Genomic DNA, 19,194 nt, shown 5'->3' with positions numbered 1-19,194 from the left:
CCCAGATTAAACGGAAGTCCAAAGGGCCGGGCTGGGCGGGCAGACGCGTGGGTGTGGGGCTCCTGCAGCCTGGCCGTCCGCACACAGGGGCCTGCGGGAGCCCAGCGGGAGCCATCAGCGCTTCCAGAACGGTCCCAGGAGCAGCCCCGGAGGCGCGGGGAGCGAGGAGGGCGCGGTCCCCGGAGAGGCTGCAGCGGAAGATGGAGCTGCCTACACCGGCCCGCGGAGGCCGGGCCGAGAACCCACCTGGGAAGGGAGCGAGGGGGCGGGGCCGGAGATGAAGGGAGGGGCAGGGCCGGAGCGGGAGGGGCGGGGCCGGGCCCAGAGGGAGGAGCAGCCAGGCTGGGCGCCGGCGCACCGCTCCGTCCGGAAAAGGAGGAACCAAAGCGGGGAGACCCGAGGCCACCCAGGCTGGACCCGGGTGGGGGGCAGTCCCGTTAGGCGGAGCAGGCTTAAGGCTAGGGCCTCATCGGAACCGGGGCAGGCCCGAGCGAGCGGGCAGCAGGACCGAGGCCCAGAGGGGTGTCAGGCCGGAGGGTGAGGCGGGGCGGGGGCGGGGCGGAGGGTGAGGCGGGGCGGAGGGTGAGGCGGGGCGGAGGGTGAGGCGGGGCGGAGGGTGAGGCGGGGCGGAGGGTGAGGCGGGGCTGGGCCCGGTCAGACGGTCAGACGGTCAGGCCGCCGGCCGCCGGCCTCGGAGCAGCAGGGCGGCGGCCAGCAGGCCGAGCAGCAGCAGCGCGAGCAGCAGCCGCAGCAGCCCCCGCGCGCGGGCCCCGCGGGGCGGCGGGCGGGCCCGCACGTAGTGCTCCACGGCGTCGGCGAAGTGGAACTTGTCGGGGGCGTAGCCCAGCTGCGCGCGCGCCTTGCGGATCTGGAAGGTGTGCGTCACGGCCACGCTGTGCACCTGCGGGGCGCCGTGCGGAGCTCCTGTGACCTGAGCCCAGGCCGTGCCCCCTCCCCGCCGCCGCCTCAGAACGGCCCGGCCCGGCTGTGCGCCTGAGCCCCCGGCTGGGCCTCCGGGCTGTGGGCTCCTGGCCCCCTCTGCACCGAGCTCCGGGAAGGGACCGTGTCTGCCTGCGGCGCCCAGCGGGGCCGGCCAAGTGCAAGTTCAGTGAGGAAACCTCCGGTTCTAGCCGGAGGCCGGCTGTGTGCGCAGGCCGAGCGGCAGAGGCGCCAGGCCACCCCCGGGAGGGGCTCCTTTGCCCGGAGCTGTGAGCCAGGGAGCCCTGCCGGGCAGTCAGCAGCTCACACTGACCCCTGGCTCACTGCACGCGCTGTGGTCAGTTCACAGCCTGCAGGTCTGGCTGCAGGTGAAGCGAGGAGCACAGGCCGGCTGTTTCTCCCAGAGCCTCAGGCCCTCCCTGTGAGTGGCAGTGGGATGTGGACACCCAGATCGGAGGTGATGGCTAGAGACAGAAAGCAGCTGCTCACACGATGGCGCTGTGTCCCCATTCCATCCCCCTGCCCCTCCGATGGTTCCAGGAGAGGCTGTGGGACCTGCCTCTTTCTGCCCAGCCTCCACTGCCGGGTGGGGAGCACGAAGCTTGGGGTGCCTTGCCAGTTCCAGAACGGGGTGACCGCGGACAGGTCACCGACTTTTCTAGTCCTGTTTTTCACCAGAAAGTGAGATCACAACCATAATTCTCTTTCCCTTCCTAACCTACCAGGACTGCCCGAGTGCAGTGCCTCCCAGGCCAGCGGAGAAAACCAATGAGAGTGCACAGGGAGGGTTCTGCAAAAACACCAGACACCCGTAAAGTTTTCTGCACGAACACACCCTCTCTTTAACTGCGTGTGCCAGGAGAGACACCCCTCTCTGGAAGCACGTCTGTGCAGAGCAGGCACTTGGTATGTACACACCGTGCGGTAAGCATGGACAGGGACCCGGAGCCAAAGGCTCAGGGCAGCAGAGTGCTGCGAGTTGGCAGAGTAGGTGGGGAGTTGTGGCATTCTAAAAAGTAAAAGTCACGCCCGGCTGCGTGGCTCAGTGGGTGATCGTCAACCAGGAGGCCACGGTTCGATCCTGGTCACGGCACATGCCCAGGTTATGGACTTGATCCCCAGCGTGGGGTGGGCAGGAGGCAGGTGATGGATGATTCTCTCTCCCTCTCCCCTCCTCTCTGAAATCGATAAAAACATATTAGAAATAAATAGGTAACGATAAACAGTAAATGTCATGGGGCCTGTTTCTGGAGCCTCCGGGTTGGCTGGGAGGATAGACTGGAGGAGATGACAATGATGAGGGAAGGGCTTGGAGCTGTCCGTTCAGTGAGAGAGAACTCTCGGCCTCAGCAAAGCCTGGGGTCAGATGCTCACGAAGGACCTAGCCCGAGACCTGTGCCCCCAGGGGGTTCCGAGACCTCAGCCAGTCCCAGTCACGGTGCCAAAAGGGCGAGGGGTGGTGGCAGTGGGGAGGGACAGGGGGCGGGGAGAGGGAGGTGGTGGCGGTGGGGGGACAGAGGGCGGGGAGAGGGAGGTGGTGGTGGTGGGTTGACAGAGGACGGGGAGAGGGAGGTGGTGGCGGTGGGTGGACAGAGGGCAGGGAGAGGGAGGTGGTGGCGGTGGGGGGACAGAGGGCGGGGAGAGGGAGGTGGTGGCGGTGGGTGGACAGAGGGCGGGGAGAGGGAGGTGGTGGCGGTGGGTGGACAGGGGGCGGGGAGAGGGAGGTGGTGGCGGTGGGTGGACAGAGGGCGGGGAGAGGGAGGTGGTGGTGGTGGGTTGACAGAGGACGGGGAGAGGGAGGTGGTGGCGGTGGGGGGACAGAGGGCGGGGAGAGGGAGGTGGTGGTGGTGGGTTGACAGAGGACGGGGAGAGGGAGGTGGTGGCGGTGGGTGGACAGAGGGCGGGGAGAGGGAGGTGGTGGCGGTGGGGGGACAGAGGGCGGGGAGAGGGAAGTGGTGGTGGTGGGTTGACAGAGGGCAGGGAGAGGGAGGTGGTGGCGGTGGGGGGACAGAGGGCGGGGAGAGGGAGGTGGTGGTGGTGGGTTGACAGAGGACAGGGAGAGGGAGGTGGTGGCGGTGGGTGGACAGGGGGCAGGGAGAGGGAGGGTGGTGGTGGGGGGGACAGAGGGCAGGGAGAGGGAGGTGGTGGTGGTGGGTGGACAGAGGACGGGGAGAGGGAGGTGGTGGCGGTGGGGGGACAGGGGGCAGGGAGAGGGAGGGTGGTGGTGGGGGGGACAGAGGGCAGGGAGAGGGAGGTGGTGGTGGTGGGTGGACAGAGGACGGGGAGAGGGAGGTGGTGGCGGTGGGTGGACAGAGGGCGGGGAGAGGGAGGTGGTGGCGGTGGGTGGACAGAGGGCGGGGAGAGGGAGGTGGTGGCGGTGGGTGGACAGAGGACGGGGAGAGGGAGGTGGTGGCGGTGGGTGGACAGGGTCGGGGAGAGGGAGGTGGTGGCGGTGGGTGGACAGAGGGCGGGAAGGGGTGAGGGTGGTGGTGGTGGGTGGACAGAGGGCGGGGAGAGGGAGGTGGTGGCGGTGGGGGGACAGAGGGCGGGAAGGGGTGAGGGTGCGGGGCACAGGCCCGGCAGCAGCACTTACCTCGCTGCGGGTGAGCAGGGGCGGGACGCTGCAGAGGGGCCTGAGCGCCAGGTGCAGGTACTCCATCAGCACGGCTGTGGGAGAGAGGCCGCTGCCCAGGGCGCCTAGCTCTGGGCTACCTGCAGGGCCCTGGGACCTGGCGGCTATTGCTTTGCCAGGAGGAGTCTTCCCTTTGCAGACACGCTGTCTGTGGCTCCTCACACCCGCAGTTCACAGCACAGGCTGGGGCCTTCTTCGGCCGGGAAACGGCACAGTTAAGCTGTTACCACATTTTAAGGACGGACCGAGCAGATCCCAGGTTACCTCCCGGTAACGCCTGCCTCATCACCTCTATCCCGACGCCAGAGACCGGTGCATGACGGCTGTGCGCGGGAGGTCCCTCCAGGCTGCGGCTGCCGCTGGGGCCTCCCTCCACGCAGCCACAGGCCCTGCCCCGTGGAACTCCTGGGCGAGGGCACTTTGCCTGTTGGGCGTTTATTATATGGACGCGCTCTCGAGTAGGAGAGGAAGAAGCCGGGTGGTGGCTCTTCCTGGGTTGTGCTCTGGACCTCTGCAAAGGCAGCTGATGCTTCTCTGCCCCCGGTCCCACAGATGGATGTTCTGGGTGCGGCCGAGGCGTTGTTATATTTTAAAAGCCCGGTGGACTGCAGTGTGCAGCAGGGCTAAGAGCCTTCAGTCTCAGCTGGCTCCCGGAGCCCGGAAAGCTCCGGAGCCTAAGGAGTGTCAATCGCCCTGCGATGCGGACTCTGAGCATCCCTCCCGCCCGTGAGCCCCAGGGATAACATTATACAAACTCCTGTTTAACAGGCAAGCCTCCCGGCTCCATCCCCAATGATGGTTCTCTCCCATCATTGATGTTTCTCTCTCTCTCCCTCTCCCGTCCTCTCTGAAATCAATAAAAAATACATTTTTAAAAAGGCAGCATCCCAGCGCCTGTAAAATACGGGTCCCGTGGAGGTTCCCAGGAGCACCGCCCCCAGTGACGCGGGCCCCATCCCCAGGGTGAACAATGCAAGCCTAACCCCTGCTCTGCTCGCCTAACCCCTAACCCCTGCTCTGCTCCCCTAACCCCTGCTCTGCTCCCCTAACCCCTGCTCTGCTGTGCTGGAGGCGGCCAGCAGGGGATAGGGTGTGAGCAGAGACTGGCCTTCATGGTGAGGAGGAGAGTCTAGGGTCAAAGTGGAACCTCAAGTCCCAAAGCACCTGGCTCAGGACGGCCTTGGGGCCAGAGTGCGATGCCCTCCAGTGAGGCCCCGGGTGAATGCCCTCTTCTCGCCCTGGCGCGCCAGAGGCCACCGATCTATCAGGGCCTCAGTTGTCTCGCCTCTACCATGGGCCCCACACGACCCACCTTGCACATGGCACGAGGTTTAAACACGCAGGGGAGGGGCGGGGAGGGCGTGCGGGGGGGGAGGGGGGGGGGCGGGCGCACCAGCCGGGAGTGAGGTCGCCTCAGTTCCCTGCCCTCGGGCGCCCTCGCCTCCGCCCAGCCTGGGAGTGCAGGTCCCGGGACGTGGGGGGCTGCTGACGCCCGTCCTTTGCTCACCCGTCAGGTAGACGCAGGAGGTGGGCACCTGGATCCAGGGCTGGCTGTACCCCAGCTTCTCGAACTGCAAGGGAACGGGCCTGAGGTAAAGGAGCCCCCGGGCTGGAGCGGAACAGCCACACGCTCCCTCCTCCGGCCACAGAGGTCCCTCCGGCCCGGCTGCCAGCGCCTCGGCGGAAAGCCCCGCAGGCCCGAGTGCCGGGGTGGAGTCCCCGGGGTCATTCGCACGCCTTGTCTGTGCGTCCGCAGCAGCCAGAGGCGCCCGTGCAGACATGATTCTTCCACGGTAGCCATGGGGGCACCCAGGGGTGCAGAGGGTGTGGGAGAGGACGCACACCGGAGGGCCTATGCCCACTGGGGAACACAGGCCCCAGAAGGACAGCTAGCGCCCAGCCCAGGCAGGGCCGGTGTGACCCGTGACCCGTGTCCAGCGGCTTTGGAAATGGCGTCTGACGTGTTAGCGCAGGGAGGGTGCAGGGCGAGCAGGGGGGTGGCACCTGGGACCTACCAGCGGGGCCATCCACTCGAAGAGGTTGACGCTCTCCCCGTCGTTGATGTAGTAGGCCTGCCCGCTCTGGGGACACGGAGGGACAGTCAGCCTCCTCCCGCCCCCCCTGCGGCGCCCAGCCCCCGCCAGGGCACCTCTGAGCAGCCCCCACGGGCGCCCGCGACTCGGGTGGCAGACTGCCCCGCCCTGCGGGTGGGAGGAGGCCGTCTGTGGGCCCGGAGCCCCTCGGACGGACGGGACGGGACGGGACGGGACGGGGTGGTGGAGGGGGAGGGGCTGCGCGGGGAGGACAGCACAAACTCACGGCCACGAAGCCCTTGGCCGCGGTGAGCGCCTCGGCCGCCAGCTCGTGCGCCCGCACCAGGTTTTGCACGTGGACCCAGTTCATCCTGGCGCCGCGGTCCCCGAAGCGGAACATGAACAGCCTCTTCTGGATGTGGCTCTAGGGTGGGGGGGGAGAAGGGGGTGATGGACATGACCCGGTGCTCCCGGGCCTTCCGTCTCTGCTGCGGGCCCCTAACCCCAACCCTAACCCTAAGCCTAACCCCAACCCCAACCCCAACCCCAACCCTAACCCTAACCCCAACCCCAACCCCAACCCCAACCCTAACCCCTAACCCCAACCCCAACCCCAACCCCTAACCCCAACCCCAACCCCAACCCCAACCCCAACCCCTAACCCCTAACCCCAACCTCAACCCCAACCCCAACCCTAACCCCTAACCCTAACCCCAACCCTAACCCTAACCCTAACCCTAACCCTAACCCCAACCCCAACCCCAACCCCAACCCTAACCCCTAACCCTAACCCCTAACCCCAACCCCAACCCCAACCCTAACCCTAACCCCCAACCCCAACCCCAACCCTAACCCCTAACCCCAACCCTAACCCCAACCCTAACCCCTAACCCTAACCCTAACCCTAACCCCAACCCCACACTGTCCCGGGGCTGGTGCCCATCGTGCTCTCAGCCCCACGGGGAGGGGGGCCTTGCTCTCCCTCTGCTCAGACCCCACATCGGCTCACCCGCAGGCCGAGGGGGCTGCGCCCTCAGAGTCTGTCCCGGACCCACCACTTCCTCCACCCTGCCGCCCTCAGCTCACACCAGGTCCCGAAGTGGCCCCCCGGCCCCCTGCTGCACCCCCCCCCCCCCGGTCTCCCGCTGCACCCCCCCCAGCTCCCGCTGCGTCCCCCCCCGCCCCCTGCTGCGCCCCCCCCGACCCCCACTGTGTCCCCCCCCCGCCTCCTGCTGCGCCCCCCCCGGCCCTGCTGCGTCCTCCTGGGGCCCCCGCTGTGTCCCCTTGGGCCAGGGGCACCTCAGCCCTGGGCGGAAGGCGTGTCCCCGCTCAGAACCTCTGGGTGCCGGTCTGGCAGGGGAAAGCCTCAGGCCTGACAGCGGCCTCTGGTCCGGCTCCAGCTTCCGTGGACAGGCCCCGGCCTGTGGGTCCCCAGGCCCGGCCTCCCCGGGGAACACGCTGACGGCCCCTCAGGGCTCCTCAGTCCCCGTGCTGTGCTCTGCCCCCCCTCACACGGATGCTCGTGTCCCTGCTCCCTGACCCCCACCGCCCCTCCTGCTCCCAGCCTCGAGCACCTCCCTGTGTCTGCACACGCCCGGCCATGCGGCATGCTGCCACCCACCGCCCTGGACGAGACCCTAAGCCCACAGGCAGGACTGTCTGCTTGCTCCCGGTCTGTCCCCACGCCCAGAGCTCCTGTCGGTCTCATCCCAGGCGTGTGCCATGCTGTCTCCTCTGCTTGGACAGCCTTCTCTCCGCCACCCCGTTTCCTTTGCCACTTCCTTCTTCTCCTTCATCACTTCCTCCAGGAAGTCCTCCTGGACTTCCCTCCCTTCCAAGCATTCATCTTCTCGTTCTTCTTCCCATAAATTCCCCACCACGCTGAGCCTGTGACCTCACCACGCCGAGCCTGTGACCTGCAGTGTGACCTCGCCATGCTGAGCCTGTGACCTGCAGTGTGACCCGCCACATGAGTCTGTGACCTGCAGTGTGACCTCACCACGCCGAGCCTGTGACCTGCAGTGTGACCTCGCCATGCTGAGCCTGTGACCTGCAGTGTGACCCGCCACATGAGTCTGTGACCTGCAGTGTGACCTCACCACGCCGAGCCTGTGACCTGCAGTGTGACCTCACCACGCCGAGTCTGTGACCTGCAGTGTGACCTCACCACGCCGAGTCTGTGACCTGCAGTGTGACCTCACCACGCCGAGCCTGTGACCTGCCCATGTGACCTCACCACGCTGATCTGTGAGCTGCCTGTGTGACCTCACCACGCTGATCTGTGACCTGCCCGTGTCCCCTGCCCAGCTCTGACAAAGCTGAGGCCAGGGCCTGCCAAAGCCCCCTTTGCCAGCTTTCTCTGGAGAGAGGCTTTTTGCACAAAGACTCTGGTGCTGGGGGCATGAGATGAGCCACCTGGCCCCGTGGCGCCCACCTGTGAGTGGGGCCACAGGTCCCTCTGTCTCTGGAGCCACAGCTCTGTGTCTGCCACCCACACCCTCACCCGGCCGGCACACCTGAGAGCCAGCCTGGTGGCCCCTCCCGGGGCTGAGGCCCGCACAGGAACCCCGCCCGAGCCTGCTGCAGGCTGGGGCTTGGACCCCACCCGTGAGGACCACGCCCGGCTCCTGGGCTCGGACCCAGCGGGATGACGTACGGCCACGCGGGGCAGGTGCCGCTGCTCTTCGGGGCCGTAGATGCCCGGGGGCCGGAGGACGCAGGTCCGCAGGGTGCCTCCTCCTAGGACACAGGGCGAGCGTCAGCGGGGGCCGGCCAGAGGGGACAGGGGCTGCCCACCCCGCCTGGGCCTCTCTGGGACAGGTCCGCAGGGAAAACAGGTCCTCGGGGTTTCCTCATTCAGCTAGTATTCTCTCAGTCAGTCAGTCAGTCGTTCAACAAACACGATTCTGATGTTTCCTCCTTTTCCCCTGCCCCTGCCTCCCGTGCTGGGGCTCGGGTGGGTGCTGTGGAGAGCCTACGATGACCAAGGTGGTTCCCGCCCTCAGGATGCTCACCAGCCAGTCACAGGTGAGACCTGGGTGCAGGTGCACCGCCCGGGGCAGACGGATTCCCCGAGGCCCCTGTGCTCATTACGGAGCACCGGCCGCACCCCACAGGCCAGCAGCGGAGTCCTTCCCCCTCTGACCCTCGGCTGGGTGAGGACCCGTGGCCCACGCCGGGAACTGCGGTCTCTCTCCCTGCAGGCAGCCCGGAGCCCGATCCGCACAGGGCTGTGATCTGTCTAAGGACACCGCTCGGCTTCGTGGCGCTGAGGTGGGGCCACGGCCCAGGCGCCCCGCTGACCCTGCCTCTCGCGGACACGGCAGGACAGGCAGACCCTGTCCCCAGCCTCCAGCCTCGTCTCCTCACCCGGAAACCTGTGCTTGGTGGGTGCTGGGGGGACCAGCATCGCAGGCAGGACAGGAGAGCCGCCAGCACAGGAGCTGTCCCCCTCTGCAGCTCTGTGCCCGCCGGGCCCTGGCCAAGCAGAGCTTGGTGCAGGGCTCCCCAAATTCTCTCCCAGGGCCCCCACTTGTGGGAGACAGAGGCGTCTCCTTTGGGGTGTAGCCCGAAGGACTGCCACAAATATTCCTTTCACATTTTAAGAAAGCCCGTGAAATTTTCAGTTTGTTCTTAAACTCCATTTGTGCTTTACACTTAGATTTTTAAAAATTACTTCTCTGTAAATTACGTGACACTCAGCCTCAACTCCTCAGCTGAGATGGTGCCCCCTGGACGATGCTCTACTTGGGAACCCCACACGGCTGCACCCCAAGCTCACCCTCTCCCTGTGTGAGGACAGGGCTGTGGTCCAGCTGTGCCTCTGGCCCTAGGCTGCGCCGGGGCCCTCGCTGGCCAGTGACCCGTGCTCCCCCAAGAAAGCGGTCCGAGGAGGGGGCTTACCCAGACTGGTCCTCAGCTCCCGCCCCTCCGGCCCTGAGGGCTGCCCCCACGGCCATTTTCCTAGAAATTTCTGTCCCACAACCTCCCGGTCCCGGTTAGCCAGGACCAGTGTCTGCGGGCCACAGCCACACCCCCGACTGCTTCCTGGATCAGCTCCTCACTGACGCTGAGGCCCAGGGAAGGGGTTGGGTGGCAGCTCTGAAAACACGTGCACCCCAGAGGCTGCGGGTCCGGCCTCGTTTGGGAAAAGGGTCTTCGCACAGGTACAAGGACCTCACCCGAGGTGGTCCCGGATCCCCGGGGTGGTCCCTCACACGAGACTCGGAGAGACCGGAGTGGAGCGGCCCCGTGGAGGCCGAGGCCGAGACTGGACGCTGCACCCACGCCCCCCGGGGTGAGCGGGAGGGCAGGAAGGACCGGGAGCCTTCGAGGGAGCGGGCCGGCGGCCGGGAACGGCGAGGGCAGACGCTCTGCCTGCTGAGCCACCAGGCGGGTGGCCGTTTGTCCTGGGACAGGACACGAGGGTCCCAGAGGCACGCACCAGCCCCGCCCGGGCCGGGCTCTGCACACAGCCTCCGGCAGGGACAGGGCCCCGGCCAGGCCGAGGGGCAGCCGGGGCAGCGAAGACAGGAAACCGCCCGGGCGGCGGGCTGGCCTCGAAGGCAGGTATCAGGTGAGCGTGTCTGTAACAGCCTGAGGCTAATTTTAGACTCCGGTGGCCTGGCACAGAGGGCAGGGTCGGGTTGCAGTGACATTGGCCGGCGGGGCACGGCAGGCAGGTCACAGACGCCCGGGCCCAGGGTATCCGTGACTCTCTTGACCATGGAAAGTGGGGGATGCTCATATAAATAATTCTTGGCCTGAGGATTAGGTGTCTGGCTTCTCGGCTGCTGGTCCTGTGTGCGCGTGTGTGAGTGTGTGTGTGTGTGTGTGTGTGTGCACAAGCGCGTGCGTGGGAGGGTGGCAGAGGGTACAGGGGGGCAGGTAGAGAAGAGAATTCAACTGCACAGGGTCAAAACCTCTAGGAAAACACAGCTGGAAGCTCCTGATAGGCCCAGGGTGATGGGGTGGGGAGGATTCCGATTTTTTAAAATCCTCACCTGAGGATATGTTTACTGATTATTTTTATTTTTATATTTTAGAGAGAGAGAAAGGGAGAGAGAGAAAAACATTGATCAGCTGCCTCCCATGTGCCCCTTGACAGGGATCAAACCCACAACCTATATGTGCTCTGACCAGGAATCATCGAACCCACAGCCCTACGGGATGATGCTCCAACTAACTGAGCATCTGGCCGGGGCGGTGGGGAGGATTTTAGGGAAAAGAGCTCGTTCTCAGAGACCTGCTCAGCTGTGGCTACAGTGTAGGATGGGGGTGAGGCCCCAAGCACTGGTGTTAGACCCCCGAGGCAGAGGAAGGGTTCAAATCCCACACCTGCCGCCTAAGACTGTGTGACCTTGAGTTAAGTCAGTTACCCTCTCAGCTCAGTGTCCTCCCCTCTAAATTTCAGGGTTTATAACTGCAAGCACCCTGGCTTTCCAAAACCAATTGGTCCCTGAGTTTAGGTAGTGAGGGTAACAGAGTTTACTTTCTTTTTTAAAAAAGACATCCTTATTGATTTTAGAGAGGAAGGGAGAGAGAGTCAGAAACATCAATGATGAGAGAGAATCATTGATCTGCTGCCTCCTGCACGCCCCACCATGGGGATCGAGCCTTCAACCCGGGCCTGTGCCCTGACCAGGAATCGAACTCTGACCTCCTGGTTCATAGGTTGACGCTCAACCACTGAGCCATGCCACTGGATGGTAACTGAGTTTTCTGATTTGTTTTAAGTTTCTGAATTTTGGGAAGCAAACAGTGATGACTTGGATAATGAGGAGTTTATATAAATAGACTCGGTCCTGAGTTTGGAAAGCACGGCTGCTGTGAAAGTTGTGGAAAGTTCTGCCTGTGGAACTGGATGTGAATAGGCGTGGGTGCAGGAAGCACCCCTGACCAGGCTGCCCGTGTCCCCTCGCCGCAGCGCCACCGTCATTCCTCAGACAGCTCCGAGGCAGACTCCGCTCCACCCCCACCCCTCACAGCAGGACCCTGGCACCAGAGGGCTGCACTGCCCAGGCCACTGGCGGTGGGGCTGGGCTCCGAACTCGGGCAGCCTGACCAAACCGGGCAGCCACGTGGCCACCGCACACCGCCCCTGCCTGTGTCCGCTCCTCCTGCAGCCCGTCCGCTCCTCCCCGTCCGCTCCTCCCCGAGGCCGGTCCGCTCCTCCCCGTCCGCTCCTCCTGCAGCCCATCCGCTCCTCCCCGTGCGCTCCTCCCTGCAGCCCGTCTGCTCCTCCTGCAGCCCATCTGCTCCTCCCCGTCCGCTCCTCCCCATCCGCTCCTCCTGCAGCCCGTCTGCTCCTCCTGCAGCCCGTCTGCTCCTCCCCGCAGCCTGTCCACTCCTCCCCGGCCGCTCCTCCCCGCAGCCCGCAAAGGCGCTGCCGAGGCAGGAGCCGCTCCCTGGATGGATCTGTCTCTCGCAGCCCTTCCGCGTGACACACCCACTGCAAACCCGAACCGAACCGGGAGCTCATTCCTCCCAGGGGTCCTTCAACAGGCCCCTCCCACTGGTCCCCCCGCCCTGCCATGGGCAGCCTGAGGGCGGCTGGGCCACCTCCCTGGGGGCCACGGCCAGGGGCTCAGAGTGTGGATGGAGCGGGACCGAGGCCCGGGGACGTGTCCTCTCGAAGGCAGGGCCTCGAGCACGCCAGCTGGACGCTAGGACATGCGTGCTGGGCGGGGCAGCGGGCCGGTCCTTACCTGGGAGAGGCGTGCCGTTGGCCGAGAGGGTCAGCTGGTCGGCGATGGCCTTGGTTCTGGAGTAGTGGTCCATGTGCTGCCGGGAGGACACGCCGGGAGGGGCTCTGGTGACCCCGCCACACAGCCCTGGCTGCCCCCGCCTCCCACCCCGCAGGGCTGGGCTCTGGGACGCTCCGTGGGAATGCCGGCCCTGAGCCCCCTCCCCTTCTGGTGGAAGCCACGGAGCAGCTCAAGGGAGGAGCCGGCTCCGGGCATCGCCAGCCCAGGCTCCGGGGCTCAGGGCGGCTCCTGCAGCCAGCTGCCCCGGGACACGGAGGGGACACGGAGGGGACACAGAGGGGGGGCATGGAGGGGGACGCGAAGGGGACACGGAGGGGGACACGGAGGGGACACGGAGGAGGGGGAGACAGAGGAGACACGGAAGGGGACATGGGGGTGGAGGACACAGGACACAGAGGAGGGGGACACGGAGGAGGACAGAGGACACGAGGAGGGGGACAAGGAGGGGGACGCGGGGGGGTCACAGAGGAGGGGGACACAGAGGGGGACACGGAGATGAACACGGAGGGTGACACGGAGGGGGACGCAGAGGGGAGACGGAGGAGGGGGACACAGAAGGGGACACGGACGAGGGGGACACGGAGGGGGACATGGAGACGAACACGGAGCCCTGTGGGGTTGGCAGCGGTTCTGCACACGCCCCTCATGCTCTCTCAGCCTCACAGGGCGGCCGGCGGGAGCAGAGGCTCAGAGCAAAGCCCCGGCGCAGGGCGGGAGGGGGCAGTGCGGGCTCAGGCCAGGGCCGTCTGGCTTCACGGTCCCGGTGGCGTGACCATCACGTAGAAGAGGGTCCACTCTCCGGAGGCTGGGGACCCTTCTTCTGGGCCTGGACTGGGGCTGGCTCTGGCCCCTCCCTTCCCCGCTGGGACCCGCCGCCCTCCCCTGAACGGGTACCTTCTCCAGCGGGAAGTAGGGCACCGAGTCCTCATCGCCCTGCTCGATGGGCTTCCCGCCGAAAGCCACGTTGACGGTGCTGGTGTAGACGAGCCTGGGAACACGCTGGCGGACACAGACTGCGGACAGGGCACCAGGTCACAAACACGCACACACACGTGCACACACACACTCACATGCACACACTCACACACACATGCACGCACCACACACTCACACGCACACACACATGCACATGTGCACTCTCACACACACACCCACACATGCACACTCACACACTCACGCACACACTCACGCACTCACACACACACACTCACACACTCACATGCACGCACCACACACTCACAGACACACACACACACACACACACACTCACATGCACTCACACACACACACACACACACACTCACACAGGCACTCACACACACTCACATGCACACACTCACACAGACATGCACATGTGCACTCTCACACCCACACCCACACCCACGCACACACTCACGCACTCACACATGCATGCACATGCACACACATATAAACTTACACACACATGCAGACACACAGACACACACTCATACACATGCACACACAGATACTCGCATTCACACGCACACACGTGCGAGCACACACACGCAGACACAGGCACACACAAGCACATTCATGCACTCACACACGCACACACACAGACACACTCACACACACACTCACACACACTCACACAATGCACACACATGCACACACGCACGCACACACCCACACCCAGCCACACACGCACACACCCACACACGTGCACACACACATATATGCAGACACACGTGCACACATGCGCACACACATGCAAACACACCTGCACACACCCACACTCACGCCACACACGCACACACTCACACACACGAGTGCACACACGCACACACACATTCACATACACACACAGGCACTCAGACACTCACACGCACACACACACACTCACACAGACATGCACATTCTCATACCCACACCCACGCACACTCACGCACACACACATTCACACACACTCACACACACATGTGCACACCACACGTGTGTGGGGCTTCAGATATTGTCTCTGCGTGTGTGCGTGTGTGTGCGCGTGTGAGTATGTGTGAGCACGGCCTGGAGGGGAGTCACTCCAGGGGCACAGAAAGAACACACTCCAGAGCCAGAGAGGGAAGCGAGGTGCAGGCTGCCCAGCGCCCGGAGGGGCCTCCCAATTTGGCTGCTCCCTGACCCCTCGCCCCCGTCCCGGGACACGCTGCCCACTGTGCAGGCCCGCGGCCGGGCAGGGTGTGCACAGGCCTCGCCGGGCGGGAGGTGGGGAGGAGGCCCAGCTGTCCCTGCTCCCCTCTCCGCTCGTCCCCCCCCCCCCGGGGCTGGGCCTGAGGCAGGAGAGAGAGGGGGGACACACCAGGCCACTCTGAGCGCCTACCATCGATCACCAGTTTGGTGCCTCCGACATTGACAGACTCAATCTGCTCTTTCTGAAGCTACAAGACAAGACGGCGGGCGGGTTGGGGGCGGCCTCCGCCCGCGGCTGAGCAGTGAGGGTGGGGAGGCAGGGCCCCAGAGGCAGGGCCCCAGAGGCAGGGCCCCCAGGGCACGGGCAGAGCCAGCTCCGGCCTCAGCTCCCTGGCCCGGAGGATTTGGCCTCCGCTCCCTCGTCTGTGCCGTGCGGGCAGACCGTTGCGCGCTTGTCCAGGGGGACACAGGGGGCTGCAGAGCATCGGATTGTGTCTTCCCTCCGGGAGTCCCTGTCCTTCTCTGTCTGAGTGCCAGTGGCTCTGTCCGTGCCCTGGGGAGGGCTGGGCGACGCCAGGAGGAGCCGGTCTGAGTGGACCTGCGGGAGCCAGGGCCCGGCGGAGGCTCGCACCCACGGACCCCTGCAGACGCCTGTCCCCTGCGCTCTTTGCTCACCAGGTAATCCAATCACAGGCACAGCCAGCGGGCGGTGCTGGGGAAGGAACTCCGGCCAGTCCTTTCCATCTCCCTCCCCCGAGGCAGCCACCAGGCCCAGCCTCGTGTATTTCTAGAAACAATCTGAGCGTACAGCATCGGCACACACAGAGGGTGAGTATACACATACTGACAAGCCCGAGCCTGTGTGGCTCAGTGGACAGGGTGTTGGCTGCAGATGGAGGGTCCTGGGTTTGAGTGCAGTCAGAGGCACAGGCTTGAGCCCCAGTAGGAGGCACGCAGGAGGCAGCCGATCGATGATGCTCTCTCATCATTGATGTTTCTCTCTCTCTGTCCCTCTTCCTTCCTCTCTGAAATCAATAAAAATATATGAATACACAAATATTGACCCGAGCTTTTTTTTTTTTTTTTTTTTTTTTGGAAACGGGAGGATAGCAGGCTGTATTTCTGCGCCTCGGGAAGTTTTCAGTATCAGCACACTTTGAGCGGCCTGGTTCTTTTGAGCTGCGTTGTGTGAACACAGCACACCTTTTTATAACCAGCCTCCCCATGGTGAGCACTTAGGCTATTTCCTTGTTGTGTGATCAGACACAGCTGCCAACGAGCCCACTGTCCGAGCCCAGAGTGTGCGGCTGTGCTGAGACGCTGCGGCCTCAGTGCTGGCAGGGCCATTCTTTCACAGTGCGAGGGGCTCCGGGCGCGGACCTGCCAGCACAGCCAGCGGCAGGCTGGCGTCGGCCCGCGGACTGGGCGAGCCGGCCTCCGGGGCGGGCGAGGCACACAGCGAGGGCGGCGGGCGGGCGGAGCGCTGCGCCTCCAGCACCGCACGGGCGGCTCACCTTCTCGGCACCGGACATGCCGTGGGAAGCCACGTGGAAGACACAGTCCACCCCTTCGAAGGCACGGAGCAGGGCCGCCTCGTCCCGGACGTCGGCCTGGAGCGGAAGGAAGGAGCCGGGAGGTTTGGGTCCAGGCAGAGACCAGCCGTGCACCTCGCCAGGCCCAGAGCGGGCCGATCGGCCTGGCCGAGCCCCGGGACCCGAGGGCGGGGCAGGGCTTACAGGCTCCATGGGAGCCGGCACCGGCACCAGCCGCTCCCCGCTTCCCCGGCTGTGCGCGGACCGGCCTCCCCAGCCCGAAGCCAGGAGCAGGAGCCCTGGGCCCTCCTGGGGGGAACCGGAGGCTCAGAGAGCAGAGCCTGGGCCGAGGCCGTCCAGCCAGGGTGGAGGTGGAGCTTAAACAGCCTGGACTCCTCATCCTCCTGGACCGGCTCGGCCTCAGACATTGTCTCTGACCTCCCCCCAGCCTGGCCGCCCCGCCCCGGGCCCTCACTGCACCTGGATGAACTCGGTGCCCGGGACCAGCTCCCACTGGGGCCTGCGGAGGTCGAGCAGGATGACGGAAGAGCCGCTCTTGGCCAGACTGGAGCCGAGACTGAAGCCCAGGTAGCCGCCTCCTCCGGTCACCAGAACCTTCTGCCGCGGGGCCTGCCCCGGTGCGGACCGAGCCTTCTGCTGCCGTGCCGGGGAGGGGGCTGCCGCGGGCTCACCGGGCTCACCGCGGAGCCCAGGCCCTGCCCCTGGCCCCGGTACTGACCCAGCTCCCAGCCCCGGTACTGACCCAGCTCCCGGGCCTGGTATTGACCCAGCTCCCGGCCCCGGTACTGACCCAGCTCCCGGCCCTGGTACTGACCCAGCTCCCGGCCCGGTACTGACCCAGCTCCCGGCCCCGGTACTGACCCAGCTCTGGGCCCAGGTACTGACCCAGCTCCCGACCTTGGACCTGGAGCAGCACCGGGTTCCGGAGCAGAACCAGGTCCCAGTCCAGATCCCGGAGCAGCAGCAGGCCCTGGAGTAGGTCTGGATACAGCACCAGGTCCTGGCCCAAGTCCTGAAGCCGCACCAGGGCCCGGAGCAGCACCAGGTCCCGGAGAGGCAGCAGGTCCCGGAGCAGAACCAGGTCCTGGTCCAGGCCCCGGAGCAGCACCAGGTCCCAGAGCAGCAGCAGGTCCCGGAGCAGAACCAGGTCCCAGAGCAGCAGCAGGTCCCGGAGCAGAACCAGGTCCTGGTCCAGGCCCCGGAGCAGCACCAGGTCCCAGAGCAGCAGCAGGTCCCGGAGCAGAACCAGGTCCTGGTCCAGGCCCCGGAGCAGAACCAGGTCTCAATCCAGGTCCCGTTCCAGGCCCTGGAGCAGCAGCAGGCCCTGGAGTAGGTCTGGACACAGCACCAGGTCCTGGCCCAAGTCCTGAAGTGGCACCAGGCCCCACAGCAGCAGCAGGTCCCGGAGCAGCACCAGGTCCCGGAGCAGCAGCAGGTCTCAGTCCAGGCCCCGGAGCAGCAGCAGGTCCCGGTCCAGGTCCTGGAGTAGAACCAGGCCCCACAGCAGCAGCAGGTCCCGGAGCAGCACCAGGTCCCGGAGCAGCAGCAGGTCCCGGAGCAGCAGCAGGTCCCGGAGCAGCACCAGGTCCCGGAGCAGCAGCAGGTCCCGGAGCAGCAGCAGGTCCCGGTCATGTCCCGGAGCAGCAGCAGGCCCCGGAGCAGCAGCAGGCCCTGGCGTCGGTCTGGACACCAGCACCAGGCCCAGGCCCCGGCTCTGAAACTGAACCAGACGCCCGGCCAGCCCCGGGGGCGGACCCCGGGCCGGCGCCCGCTCCCCCGGCCTGGCAGACCGGGCAGCTCTTCTCTGCCGCTCTGCAGGCCTCCGGGGCGGCGCCTGCCGGGCTGGGCTTCATGCTCACGGAGCCATGTGGCTGTGCGCCTGCGGGAATGAACCGTGTTCCAGAGCCCGGGCCGAGGAGGCCTCTGGGCGCGGCGACTGGTCCGGTTAGACTCCTGGCCGCTTCCCAGGTGGCGGGTGGCTTAGACTCGGAGACTCGGAGACGGCGGAGACAGCGGCGCCTTGGGTGCTACAGCTGGGGAAACAGAGGCCCAAGGTCACCGCTTGGCTGAGAGTCACACCGAGTCCTCGTGGCTCCTCTGCCCGTCCCTTACCCCGTTCCCATGGATACCGGCGGCAGACGGGCAGCGGCAGCAGGGGAGCCTCACCCGATTGGGGGTGACTCTCTCTGACTGCCGAGACAGAGGGCTTCCTGGAGGAGGAGGACTGGAGGAGGGGGAGGACAGGAGGAGGGGGAGAGGGAGGAGGAGGACTGGAGGAGGGAGAGGGGAGGAGAGAGGGGGAGGAGGGAGGGGGAGGAGGGAGAGGAGGAGGGGGAGGACAGGAGGAGGGGGAGGGGGAGGAGGGAGGGGAGGAGGAGGGGGAGGGGGAGGACAGGAGGAGGGAGAGGGGGAGGAGAGAGGGGGAGGAGGGAGGGGGGGGAGGGAGAGGAGGAGGGGGAGGACAGGAGGAGGGGGAGGGGGAGGAGGGAGGGGGAGGAGGAGGGGAGGGGAGGAGGGAGGGGAGGAGGAGGGGGAGGGGGGAGGAGGAGGACTGGAGGAGGGGGAGGACAGGAGGAGGGGGAGGGGAGGAGGGAGGGAGGAGGGAGGGGAGGGAGGGGAGGAGGGAGGGGGGAGGGGAGGGTGGATGGGCAGAGGAGGAGGAGGAGGAAGAGGGAGGAGAGAGGGGGGAGGAGGAGGAGGAGGCAGGAGGGAAGGAGGAGGAAGAGGGGGAGGAGGAAGAGGAAAGGAGAAGAGGAGGAGGAGGAGGGGGAGGAGGAAGGTTAGGGCTGGGGGAGGGGAGGAATCCACATGGGGTCCAATGGGCTCTGTGCCCTGGACACTCACACGCCTCCAGATGCTGTCCCCGCCCCCCCCCCCCCCCCCCACTGCTGCTCTGGTCTCCAGGCCCAGGGGCAGGTGCGGGCACCACGAGGTCTGCCCAGGCCCACGAGCTCAGGGTAGGGGTGTGCACTCAGGGCCGGCACCGAGCAGCTGCCTCCTCACTCTGGACTCAGAGAGAGCTGGAACAGACAACCGTCACTGCACTGTGCCCTCCCTGCTGCCGCTGCGTCTGAGGATGGGCTGGACCTGCGGGCCCACTGTGTGCGGCCCACTGTGTGCGG

At 66.0% G+C, this 19,194-nt stretch overlaps 2 protein-coding genes across 2 annotated transcripts in view; one reads left to right on the top strand and one right to left on the bottom strand.

Moving 5' to 3' along the window:
• Positions 1-597: 597 nt before the first annotated feature.
• Positions 598-18,195, bottom strand: LOC311621778 (putative short-chain dehydrogenase/reductase family 42E member 2; the record flags this gene model as incomplete). Its single annotated transcript, XM_084882147.1, is given in 15 exon segments — positions 598-901; positions 3,533-3,606; positions 5,079-5,142; positions 5,587-5,652; positions 5,891-6,028; positions 8,261-8,343; positions 12,312-12,387; positions 13,266-13,384; positions 14,710-14,767; positions 16,034-16,129; positions 16,532-16,899; positions 16,902-16,969; positions 17,062-17,324; positions 17,565-17,754; positions 18,185-18,195. Coding segments are annotated over 15 exon segments (1,905 nt in total). The 3' UTR covers positions 598-670.
• A 953-nt stretch (positions 18,196-19,148) lies between these two features.
• The window catches only part of SDR42E2 (short chain dehydrogenase/reductase family 42E, member 2), a gene marked incomplete at its 5' end in the record, with an annotated part of 6,174 nt that continues 6,128 nt past the window's right edge, over positions 19,149-19,194 (top strand). Inside the window, 1 exon segment of the mRNA XM_084882146.1 lies at positions 19,149-19,174. Coding sequence (XP_084738272.1) covers positions 19,149-19,174 — 26 coding nt within the window.

This window comes from Pipistrellus hanaki (genome assembly GCF_964339955.1).
Source record: "Pipistrellus hanaki genome assembly, chromosome: 4".
Classification (NCBI taxonomy): Eukaryota; Metazoa; Chordata; class Mammalia; order Chiroptera; family Vespertilionidae; genus Pipistrellus; species Pipistrellus hanaki.
Note: the sequence above shows the minus strand (reverse complement) of the source record. Positions and strands in the feature narration are given on the sequence as shown.